Here is a 12643-nt window from a genome sequence, read left to right as displayed (position 1 = left end):
GCTAAGCTACAGAGTTTTTATTCTCTATATGGTGCGCATTGACTATCAGTGCGTCTAGCTACAATTTAGCTTTGGTATTATTTAACGTTAACACTCATGTTGGCAAACTAAGAATATTGTTGAGGTGAGACGAGACGATAGTGTTTACACTGCTAACCAGTTGTGAATGAAGCTATCAGAATATAGGGTAAACAGCTGAAGCGTAGACTTCATTTCCTGTTCTTTTTGCCATTAACTGATTTCCATGTGTCCAAGATTTATCCTTATTGGATGTAAAATGTCGTCTGCTTTACTGTATATTCGCTATGCTTGGAATACTGCTTCAATATTTCGTAAATTTTTACTTCAAAAAAGAGAAATAATTCCATATCTAGGTAAATAACTTTGTAGTGGTAGACCTCTTGACTCGGAGAGGTAATATTTTGGTTTTCCCAACTTGTTTTAAATTAAGACGCCCATAACTTTTTTACATTAACAATTTAAAACCATTCAAAAACATTAAATTAAATTAATCTAATCTAATATTATCCTGTTACAATATCAAAGATTAGCAAAGCTTTTATGTTTAAATATTATCTATTAATATAACCTTTTCTTTCTATAACTTATCAATAATGAGTACCCGACCCAATCCGATACCACTTACAAAAATTAATTTTTAAACTATTAAATAGTTAGGCTTAAAAAAAGCCATATGAACTTATTAATTTGTCCTATAACTAATATCCTACTATTGTTGTATAGTTTGTTTTTATAAAGTGTGAAAATTATTTCCCAAATTGTGGTTACCAATATATATAGACATTACCCTTGTAATTAAAAAAACTAAACCATTTTTCCAATTAATATTCCAGGAAGTTTTGCGTAATCTCTTTGTGTTTCTCACCAGCTGGGGTAGTCTGCGTGGCACGTTGCATTGCGTTAATCCAACAGGGGTACAATTTGCAAAGCCTTCTGGAATATTTTTTCCCCAAAAATTAATAACCTTTTCATTGTCCCTTTAGTAACTCACGCGCAAAACAATAATTGTCATGTTCTAGCAGCACTGTTTCCAAACTTAAAGCTAAGAGTTTCCTGAAAAAATTTAAAAAAAATTTACCCTCAAAATCTCATATTTAAATGAACATATAATAGCCAGTAAATGGTAAAGTTTTCTTTGCCTCCTCCCCCTCCGCCCCTTTACATAACTAATAACGAAGAACAAAATTATTTCGACAAAAATGCTACAAGCAGTTCATATTTTCAACTTTGAAACATGCAATTTAAAGACTATTTTCGTACAACTACAAGCGTATTGTATCAACACGTGCCAGCTGCTAAGCTTCAACAGAAAGATAATTCATCATAGCCTTTACCAGTATAATAAAAGGTTAAAACTACACTGCTAAAAATATGAACATCATCATTATAAAAAACAACACCACAAGACTTCGATAGACAGATCAAGAAATATAAATATTCAACTTCTATGAAGAAACAACAGACACTTCAGACTGGCGTGTTCAAAGAATGAGAGCGACTTTGGATTAAAAAAAGCAAAGATATCAAAGAAATAAACTTCGTATTGGTTGAGCGAGTGTATAGAACGTCAAGCTGTACCAAGGCCAAACAATACATGTCAATTATTTGGTTTCCCTGCATAATTATATAACGGCTTTTTTAAGCCTTGCCTTCAAGTTCATCAACACAATAGAAGTTCATAACAGATATTCGCTAAAAAAAACATTTTTGAACAAAAGTTGCTTCAACGTTATTAAAATTTAGAACAGCAATGGTTTGTTACTAAAATTATGTACTTTACTATGTTGGGAGTTTGGGCGCACTCCTGTAAGCCAAGCTTCTGGGCGACAAAGTTTTGAGGGAATAAGGGATTTGTCAGCATGCCTACCCTACAGTAACTGACTACCTCGTGTCCGCGGCTGGTGAAATACCCCAAATCCCCCCTCCTTCACCACCCGATTAAACCTCAAGTACTTCACTCGTAACTCTAAAAAACCCAACTGTGATTATAGGACTGTTCACGAGCCGAGCTGAGCGAGCTTTTTAAAAGCTCGGCTCGGCTCGAGTCAAAAAAACGGCGGCTCGGCTCGCCTCGAGCCGAGCTGGGTCTTGGCTCGGCTCGGCTCGAAAATGATCGAGCCGAGCCGAGCTGGCTCGATTAACATATACATGTTTAAAAAAAAAATTGCTACTACCAACGTCAAACTTGAAAATGACTATAAATGCCATCCCATGTTTAGGAATGTAGTGGTTCAGTAAAACACGCTCTTTAAAATATGCTCATGGCTAGAGACGAGAGATTTTTCCCACGATTTATTTCATGTAAAATTAGAACGGAACGCTATTGGTGGAGAGAATAAAGACTAAAAGGAAAGCACTATATCAGTGACTAATTTCGCGAGCCGGCTCGTGAGTCGGCTCGACTCGATGCCTGTCGGCTCGGCTCGGCTCGACCATAAAAAAGCTCGCTCGTTAATTAATCGAGCCGTAAAAGTGGCGGCTCGGCTCGGCTCGAACTCGGCTCGCTCGTCACGAGCCCGAGCTGGCTCGAGCTCGTGAACAGTCCTATGTGATTAACCGCATGCTCACCGGTATCGTTCCTTTCAACCGAATTCCCAATGGACCGAAATCCCATTCGACCGAATATCCCGCAATGATTTTAGATTTCCAGCCCAATGGCTATATTCCCGATGGACCGAAATCCCAATCGTCCGAATATGCCCCTAAAAAATAATAATAAAGGCTTAATAATAATAATAAAGGCTTTTTATTATAATACATGAATATAACTTGAAACACTGTAGCCGTCAGCGATTCGGTGGTGTAGTGGATACGAAGTTGGACTGCTAAGCAATAGGTTGTTGGTTCGAATCTCCGAAAGGTATGTTAATAATATTGAAAGTAAATGTTTCGTGATACTAATTAAAACGCTCACTTTCATTCCTTTCAAGGCAAGATATATATAGAATTAATAAACAAATTGTGCTTAAAATGAAGTACAGTCTTAATGGTAGTTCCATCAATGTCTTTAAATGTTAAATTAAAATGTTAATATTTTGGTTTCGGGTGGGTTAGGTTAGGTTAGGTTAGCTTAGCTTAGCTTAGCTGAGCTTAGGTTAGGTTTGGTTTGGTTTGGTTCCAATAATTCGTTGACACCTTTTCCAAAATATGCTCCTTTTAATTAGCTACCACCTTTTCCAAAATATTCTCCCATTAAATAGCTACACTCAGAGAAAAAACTGTAGTTTTTGCAGGAAAATTTAACATGAACCGTGCGTATTTCCTTCTTACGGAATAATTCTGTAAATACTACTGTTCTCCTGTATTATTTGCGGGGAAAAAGTGCGTGCATTGCTTGTATTCTCGGAATACGAGTAGGTCCTGTAATAATTTCAGCATAGTATTGTAAAATTTACAGTTTGTAAAGCTAATTGCACATGAAAGCCCGTTTTAACTCAATATCGGTAGCTTATGTAAAAATTATAGTGATTATCTGAAAAACAATATTACATGATTGAAATTGTAGTTACTGCAGTAGTATTTACAGGTATCATTAATGTAAAATTTACAGTTTGAGAAGTCAAATCTACATTAAAAGCCCGTTTTCCTAAAAATTACTTAATATTCTGTAAACCTTATAGCAAATTTAAAGCAAGTAAAAAAAATAATTATAGGAATTATAGGACAAAAATTCCAAAGTTATAGGATTTTATAGGATCAGCGTATGAAGTAAAGTGACGTTATGTGGTCTCGAGTTTAAGGGGTTACTGAAAATCTAAAGGATGAGTGTTGCTGGAACGATAATTGCGTGGCCGCGTTAAGGTAAAAACTCCAAAACGAATAATTTTAACTATATAAAAAACCACTAAGTTTATTGTCATAAATAAAAATGGTCAAACTGATAATTCTAAGTGCCAAAGGGGGTTTTGTTTAGCGAGATCGGGGACACGAGGGTCCAAGGTTAACAACCCGTACTTTGGTTGGAAAAGTTCGAGCGACTTCCAATACAAGGCAGGGTATAGCGACGGACTATGGGGGTCCGTTTAGAGGCGTCGTTCTCGGGGGAGCGAAAGTGAGAGTGAGCCTATACCTGTAGTGTAGAGCTCGGGCTATTTATAGTTTTTGGGATGATTTTTTACCTTGGCTAAAGTGAAGGGTTAGGTCAATCACTCCGATGACGTACGGGGTATTTTTTGACACAAAAAGATTTTACCAAAGAAAATAAATACAAAAAATACAGGAATTGAAGTATGAGTAAGGTGAAAAAGAATATAACAGAAGGTTATAAACTGAAGTATTGGTGGATTTAGCGAGGAATTATTTAAATTTAAGTTAAGTGTTGTTTGTGATTTAACATGTTACGTTAGAAAACGCTAAATTTTGACCTTAATTATTTGTAAAAAGTAATTTAAATTATTTTCAACCCTATAATTTAATGAGACTAGGTCATGATAAACATCAGGTAATGAACCTATATTCTATTTTGAAAGGTAGACTCGTTTTTAGCCACATCGTATGATGAACATCTACGATGAGGGTCTTAGTTTGACCTGGCCTGTTGGTGGTGGTGGTGGCGTAAAAGAGAACTGCCTTAGACAGTATAAAATTTTTCGATCGTCATTGAAGGGAGAGTGAATGGGAGAGAATTGTGGTGAGGTGATATTTTTCGTTCGTGTATTTTAAAAGGAAGGAAATGATGATAGTTAGGTTAAGCCATGTACCCTCCCTTAAAAACTCCTCTTACCCGTCGACAATAAGAGTTTCACGCTCCCCTCTTTCAACATTCAAAGAAATCGAGGGAAATTTTGAAAGCAAAAGCAAGTATTTACTGACGTTCTTTTTAGAATGGTCTTAAGGCACCGGGATATTACAATTATTGGGTGTTTTACCGAATTCTTTCTCTTTCAAACTCTTCTGACCATAAATTCATGTTAGAAATTTATAAGAAGCGATAAGTGTGCATCGGCATAAGTCTATGTTGTAAACTCATCGAGAGGATAATCACTAAAACTACCTGTTCTTCGATTCGCCGGAATATTACAATTACGGCATAAGTAAATTAATACGGGTAATAATTCTATCACCGTTTAGGGTAGGGCATCGAGGGGCTATTCACTCTGATTTTATGCACGGTAATTTATTTAAGCATTGTAAAAGATATCGCTATTCACTCATTAGGGTAAAGTATAGAGGGGTTATCCACTCATTAGAGTAGGGTATAGAGGGGCTATTCACTCGTACGATGTGGCTACTATTACGAGCCCTTGGGTCGCCTTGTTTACTTGAAAATTCCCCAGTTTCGTTATTTTGGGAGTATATTTATATTTGATTGACTAAGTGCAGCCCTAAACACTGAACTAGCTGAAAATATAGGAATTATAGGATCAATTTCAAAATAATAGGAGTTTATAGGATCATTTCGAAATAATAGTAGTTTGTAGGATCATCTCGAAATTATAGGATATTATAGGAATTATGGGATCACTGGGAGCCATGTTATAAAAATGGTCGGCATTGTTTTGAAAATATCTTCGCCAACTTGAAAAATTTATTAATCAGAGCTACCTTTTAACGTATACCCCATGTAATTGGCTTTCGTTTCGGGATTCTTTGCAGATTAAAAACTATTTTCTGTGGGCCGTTTTGTTTTTAATAGACTCTTTTTCTTCCTGAAACTGACATATAAATCTGAAGTGAAACTTAAATCAGTAGCGTCGCTAGGGTTTGAAATTTGGGGGGGGGGCTAAATCTGGACAAACTAGTTATTATAAGAACTTAATAAAAAATTGCATAATGGGTTCATTGGAAAATGTGTAGACCTTTAAAACTATCCGTAAATTTGTGTCAACGTGAAATTATTCGTATTTTAAAGATATACAACATTTTATTGATAAAAACTACGGAACCTATTATGAGAATTTTAGTCCACACTAATGGGACTTCCTTCGAAAGAACATGAAATACTTTACTTGTCACCATCTGTTCTTATCTTCAAAATTGTACTGTTTGATATTGAAATTCATGAAACTTAACGAATCTATCATTATAATTTTTTATATATTGCCCCAGAATTTTAGGTTGCTAACAGCAATTTTTTGGTAGGGTTTGCGGATTATTTTTTTTGGGGGGGGGGGCTATAGCCCCAAAAAAAGGCCTAGCGACGCCACTGACTTAAATTGTCGTTTTCCTGATTGCTTTGAAATTCCTGTTTAAATTATTACGTATCGATGATTTTACACAAAACCAGCTAATTTATTTTGTTGGTGTTTCGTTTTTGTTTTTTGTTTGTTCATATTGTTCTTTTTTATGTACTACTACGCTGTTTTTTGTTTTTACCATGGAGGGGGTTGTACCCAAGCCCTGGCGGCTTCACAACCCTATCCCTTGAGTTGCATTAAATAATAAGTAAACTAGTCAACTACGCACTTGGAGATAAAAATTTGCTCGTATGAAAGGCCCTTAAGGCACCGGTCGACAATCTTTCGCGCCAAAATGTGGACAACAAAAGGTTCCTTTACCCTCTTCTTGCAAATATACTCAAAGGGATGCTTGGCGTCTCTCTTATGAGTCTTATTCCAAAAAGGAGAAACAGAGTAAGCGGCCGCATGCTTACCGTGTTTCCATAACTGTTGGAAAAACCGCCATCGCTTCGGCAATGTCACTAGTTATGCCACGGGCAGGTTAAATTTTTAACCCAGGGCCCAGCGTCTCTTTCCCCTTTCCCCTTTAACAGGTGATAGGAAGTACAATTTTATATCTTGGCTGATTTAATGCGGGTTAACGTAAAGGTTACTGGTCATGAAAACCATTCCTAAACGCTGGTTGATTTACTAAAAATATTATGCAATTTATTGTGAGATTATAATTGTAATCGTAACTGTTCTTAGTACCTCAACTGAAAATTATATAATACTGGGTAGTTTTTATAATGAACCTTTATATTTCTCCTTATTTTCCGAAATTTCAAATTTCCAGTTTCTTCTTAGTTGACTTGGGATGGAAGTGGTGGTGGGGTGGGGGTGGAGGTGGACGTTGTCCTGGAGGTGAGAGCTTCCGTGAGCGTTTTTTTCGAGAATGGGAATGTACGTGGTTAGAGTTAAGCGAAGAAATGTATTGCAGAGTTAAACTAAGAAACAGTTAGTTGCATTGGAATGTAGTCAGAGTTAAACTAAGAAATAGTTAGTTGCATTGGAATGTAGTCAGAGTTAACCGAAGCGCGTCGAGGGGCTATTGATAGTTTTCACACATGGAGGATTCATACCATTTACACCAGGCCTCCTGGTGTAAATGGTATGAATCCTCCATGTGTGAAAACTATCTATTCACTAAAATTTTCTCTTCGGGCTATTAGTTTGACTTAAGCTTTTTTAGCTCCGTTAAAGGTAGCGCGTCGAGGGGCTATTCACTAAAATTTTCTCTTCGGGCTATTAGTTTGACTTTAGCTTTTTTAGCTCTGTTAAAGGTAGCGCGTCGAGGGGCTATTCACTAAAATTTTCTCTTCGGGCTATTAGTTTGACTTTAGCTTTTTTAGTTCTGTTAAAGGTAGCGCGTCGAGGGGCTATTCACTAAAATTTTCTCTTCGGGCTATTAGTTTGACTTTAGGTTTTTTAGCTCTGTTAAAGGTAGCGCGTTGAGGGGCTATTCACTAAAATTTTCTCTTCGGGCTATTAGTTGGACTTCGGCTCTGTTAAAGGCAGCTATTCACTCAAATTTTCTCTTCTTCAAACACATACTTTGGGGCGTAAAGGGGTTTTCCCCATGAGTTTTCAAACACTATGCATGACCAGCATCGAGATTGACCTTAGTTGAAGCATTTTGAAGGACAAACAAAAAAATACGTCTTAACACTTCAAAATATTAGTAATCTTGGCCTATTAGACTAATGTTGAGGAATGAAGTTAGATGGAATAAAGAGTTTTCTCGCTTTGTTTTTAGGCCATGAATTTAAAGTGTTCGAAAAATGATTGTTCATTTTCTACAAACGTGTTCCGAAGTTATTTCACACACTGTTGTCTGCACAAGAACGTTCCCAACGTAAACTTTACTTGTTGTGGAAAGTATTTTAAACTTTTTAGCTCTTTTAAGAGCCACGCTCATAGAAAACACAAATCTGAACTAAAAATAGGAACTAATAATACCATTAGCCTAAGGCCAGATATAAATGAAAGCGAGGTTTTGCGATGTGTAGTTCCAAATTGTGTCTACGAATGTACTGTATTAAAAACTTTCTACTCACACTTAAAAGTCCACATAAATGAAGGCTTCACCGTTTCTTGCCCAATGAAAGATTGTAAAACCTCTAAATATACAACAACGGCATCGTTAAGTTGCCACTTAAGCCGCAAACACAAAACTAAATTTAAAATGCACTGTGAGCGCTTATGTGACAAACAAGACCTCAACATTCACGTTCTTGTCCGAAACAAGGAAATTTTTGAAAACATAAGCCACACCATTGAAGAATCTCAGCCAGAGAACAGTCAAGTTAAATCGAATAACTTTGAAGATAATCTAGGCATGTTTTTCCTGAAACTACAAGCAGAAAAGTTCCTGCCCAGCAGTACAATACAATTTATTGCCGAAGAGATGTCCAGTTTGCTGTATGTCGAAAAATCTCAAATGGTGAATAAGCTACAAACGGATCTAGTTGCAGGCGGAGTAAATGAAAACGTCATTAACCGTGTCCTGGATGTATTTTCTCAAACAGATGTTATGGAAGTAGCTGTGGAAAAATTAAAAACAATACATCCGCGTCACAATTTCATCAAGAAGACTTTAAACTATATCAGCCCCGTCCAAATTTTTCTTAGATATGAAAATGGGCAAAAGACGTTTTATCATTACGTACCCATAAAGGATTCCTTGACAAAATTAATATCAAACGAGGAAGTGGCCAAAATCCTCAATTTTCCCAAACCAACTTTTGTACCTGGCAAAAATCAAATTCTGGAAGACATCAGCGATGGAGAGGTGTTTTGTCGCGACTATATGTACATTGAAGATAGCAAAAACTTTATTCATCTCATAATCTTTCAAGACGCTTTCGAGACTGTCAGCCCATTAGGGTCAGCTAGATGTATACACAAGATCGTGGGAGTGTATTACACTTTGATTAATATACCCGTGGAGTATAGATCAACAATTAACCACATACAGTTGATCTTATTGTGTAGAGATTCATATTTCAAAGATGTCAATAATTGTCTTAGAAAGCTAGTCACCGACCTTAAAGTTCTAGAATCTGAGGGGTTGGAAATTGGGGGTAAAAATTACAAGGTTTTTGTAACGAGCCTTATAGGCGATAACCTCGGAAACCATGAAATTGGAGGATTTCAGAAACATTTTACTAACGGACATATCTGTCGCTTCTGCCTCGTTACATCTGACAAGCTTCACGAAGACGGACCATTCCCAGAGAGAACACCTGATAATTATAGAGAAAGTCTAAAAGAATTAGCTGAGCGGCCCGACTTGAAATCAGTGAATGGGATAATGAGACAATCCATCTTAAATGAACTAAAATATTTCCACGTGTGCAATCCTGGATTAGGCCCTTGTGTCGCCCATGATTTATTTGAGGGGGTTGTAGCTTACGATTTGTATCAATTCTTATATCAATTTATTTCTGTAAACAAATGGTTCTCGTGGAATTATTTAAATTGGAAATTATCTAAATTTAAATACGTAGGAAAAGATGCCGCTAATAAGCCCTGCGCTGCAAGACCGAACTGTAAAAAGCTAACTGGAGATGCTTCTCAGATCTGGTGTCTTTTGAGACTTCTATCTTTAATCCTAAAAGGCAAGATAAAAGACTATTTAGATCCGGTTTGGGACCTTTACCTACAACTGAAAAAGATAGTTGAAATAATAATGGCACCCAAAATTTCCAAAATCAACATCGCGTTATTAGTAACTTTGCTCTGGCAATATAAAAAAGACCTGTTGAACATTTTCCCGAATTACAAGTTAAAAGCAAAACATCATTACTTCCTAGAACACTATCCTGAACTTATACTTCATTACGGGCCTCTGATACGAATTTGGACTCTTCGCTTCGAGAGTAAACACACCGTATATAAAACATTTGCCCAAAACACCAAAAACTTTGTGAATATTACAAAGACCCTGTCAGAAAAACACCAAATGCAACAGGCTTACTTTATGGCTGGAACGCCATTTCCACCCACAATTAACTACTTCAGCTCCAGTATTAACGAAGACTCAATTTCAACTGAGCTGCAGCAAGAATTACAAAGATGTAACCTTCAAAGTGAAAACACCGTTTATTTGAACCGATTGGAGTACAAGGGAACGAACTATGAAAAAGGTTTATATGTCGTTACTGAGGCTTCGGAAAACCATTTGATATTTGGACATATAAACACAATGTTGATTTACAAATCTGGAACTGACCAAGTATTATGTTTCCTCACATTATTTGAGTCAAACCGTTCGCTAAATTTAGACGTCTACGAGCTGTGTGAAACCAATCGTGTTTTGTTAATAAATATCAACAACTTAGCTGATTATTACCCTTTGCCATGCTATAATATATCTGGCAAGAAAATAATCACGCTAAAACACAATGTACAGCACTGTTAAATAATTTTTTAAGGTAGGTTGGTTTGATATATAAAAAAAGGACGGGGTTTTAATAAGAGCTATGCCTATCCTCATATTACCCATATACTTGGTTTTAACATGGAGAAATTAAATAGGGAGAAGAAATAATTTGGGAGATTAGGCACCCATCCAAATATGCCTCTACAAGGATGTTTATCATGCCATTTTTCTTTCAATTCTTTTGCCTCATTGTGGGTGGTAGTGCTCAAAAACCTGATAGGGCTTCCAATGCACATTTCTTCTTCGCTTTTTCTTCAATATTGTCTAAAAATTTATATCTGACAAAAGTTTGCGGTATAGGTAGTGCTGATTTTTGACATCTGTCGGACTTCGCGAAAAATAGTATAAGCAAGAATGAATTGTTTTGGAGTACTTAATAGACAGTTTTTTTTCTATATAATTGACTGAAATTGACAATTTTAATTCTGCTATTCTCGCACAATAATTTTTCAATTATATTTTCAGATGGCGGACAGTGAAAAAACACAAATTTCAACTGATCCTTTGGGAAACAATTCCGTTTCTCTAGAATTAAACCTTAAAACTGTAATAACCAAGGCCTTAACTACAATCGATTCATCTGTAGTGGATGTAGTGGCTACAAAATTGATAGTAATCGGTGTTGAAAACGTGAACGATCTGCAGCATGTCACAGAATTGGATTTAAAAGAGACTGGATTAAAACCTTTGCAAATTCGAAAACTTTTGCAGTATGCAAAAAATTTAGAAACTCAAGTCGTACCAAGTAAGTTTCCCGGTAACAATTTTGGAAAATTTATCTGCAGTGGGATTATAAAACTTACCTTAACATTTAAAAGCCGAAGAAAACCGAGGTTCACCAAAAGATAAGTTTGTCAGCAACCAAGCTGGGGCAAGTGGTTCAGAGACAAACCAGGAAATAGATGCTACCCAGGTATAATAAGCAACATATATTCAATAATAATGGTACTTGATATTTCTAATACCAATTGTAATGTTTTCAGATTATGGAACAAACTAACGAAAACTGGGCCAATAAGTATAGGATAAAGATTGACATTTTTACAAAGCCACTCCAACGAAGTCTCATGAAAAATGATAATTTGACTTTGAAAGATCGAAATTTAATCGTTAGACAATTAGTCGATGATTCTTTAAAAAAATGTATCCGGCCATCAAGGAGTGACATGCGTAAAATTGCCGAACATTTCACCAAGAGATTTCCGAATGCCATAGTGGACAAGGTCCGGGACAAAGTAATTGGATCTGGCATAAACAGTTTTGTTCATCAACTCTACAACCGCCTCGAGCACCTCTCTCGGAGATCGGAGAATGCCATGCCTCGCGTGAAGGACGTGCATAGGATGAAGAAACCACGGCTGGAGTTACAAAATTCAGAAAAATACAAATTTAACCCTGAAACAAGCGAAGAATGTTTGATCCAATGTGAAAAGCTAAGAAAAGAACTTTTGGAACTTCATTTGGAAATGAATCCTAACCACGAAGGGGTAGAAAGTAAAATGAGACTATCGTACCCTCTTCAAAGGATGGATATAAATAATGGTATGGAAATTAAGGAAATCCAAATTCGGTGGCCCTTTCTATTCTCATCAAGTGGAATGGAAATTCACCTCCAAGAACTTTTAGGGCACAATGTTCTTAAATTGTTTGCGGATTTTTTCAAAGAAAAATGTCCATTGTTTTTAAACTTTTTTGCGAAAAGCAAAAAAAAAATATTGCGCGGACGTAATTGCAAAATTAAAAGCTGATCGTACGGACGCTAATATTATAGGATCGGTTATGCTAATGATTATGAATCATTTTAAAGAAGATTGCGAAAAAATATTTCCAGTGTTTGACGTAAGGGATCTATTCTAGTTTTTAAAGGCGTGCATTGCCATTTTTCTTAAATCTAAACTGTTTCGTTAAATTTTTGAAGGAAGGTACTCCCACATCGGAGATACTGAAGAAAATAGAGAAGTATTCAACTTTGATTGTCTATGGTAATTAATTTCTTAATTAGTTTAAGGCATAGTCTTAA

At 36.2% G+C, this 12643-nt stretch overlaps 1 protein-coding gene across 2 annotated transcripts; it reads left to right on the top strand.

Annotated features, from left to right (window-relative positions):
- Nucleotides 1-10314: 10314 nt before the first annotated feature.
- On the top strand, nt 10315-12606 carry LOC149677698 (uncharacterized). 2 transcript variants are annotated; one of them, XR_016366423.1, is made up of 5 exons: nt 10315-10615; nt 11089-11368; nt 11442-11536; nt 11607-12462; nt 12542-12606. XR_016366423.1 is itself a non-coding variant. In XM_089837454.1 (4 exons), the coding sequence occupies exons 2-4, from the start codon at nt 11089-11091 to the stop codon at nt 12369-12371; spliced, it is 1140 nt and encodes a 379-aa protein (XP_089693580.1). In that variant the 5' UTR covers nt 10315-10615; the 3' UTR covers nt 12372-12599. The 2 variants fall into 2 exon arrangements, 1 of the variants encoding a protein (XP_089693580.1); XM_089837454.1 differs by having other exon boundaries at nt 11607-12599.
- The last annotated feature ends 37 nt before the right edge of the window (nt 12607-12643 follow it).

Source organism: Phalangium opilio, unplaced genomic scaffold (assembly GCF_054372755.1).
Source record: "Phalangium opilio isolate 3A_F unplaced genomic scaffold, DU_Popi_V2 ptg000043l_1, whole genome shotgun sequence".
NCBI classification, from domain to species: Eukaryota; Metazoa; Arthropoda; class Arachnida; order Opiliones; family Phalangiidae; genus Phalangium; species Phalangium opilio.
The sequence above is the reverse complement of the archived record's forward strand: the minus strand, read 5'-3'. Positions and strand labels throughout refer to the sequence as shown.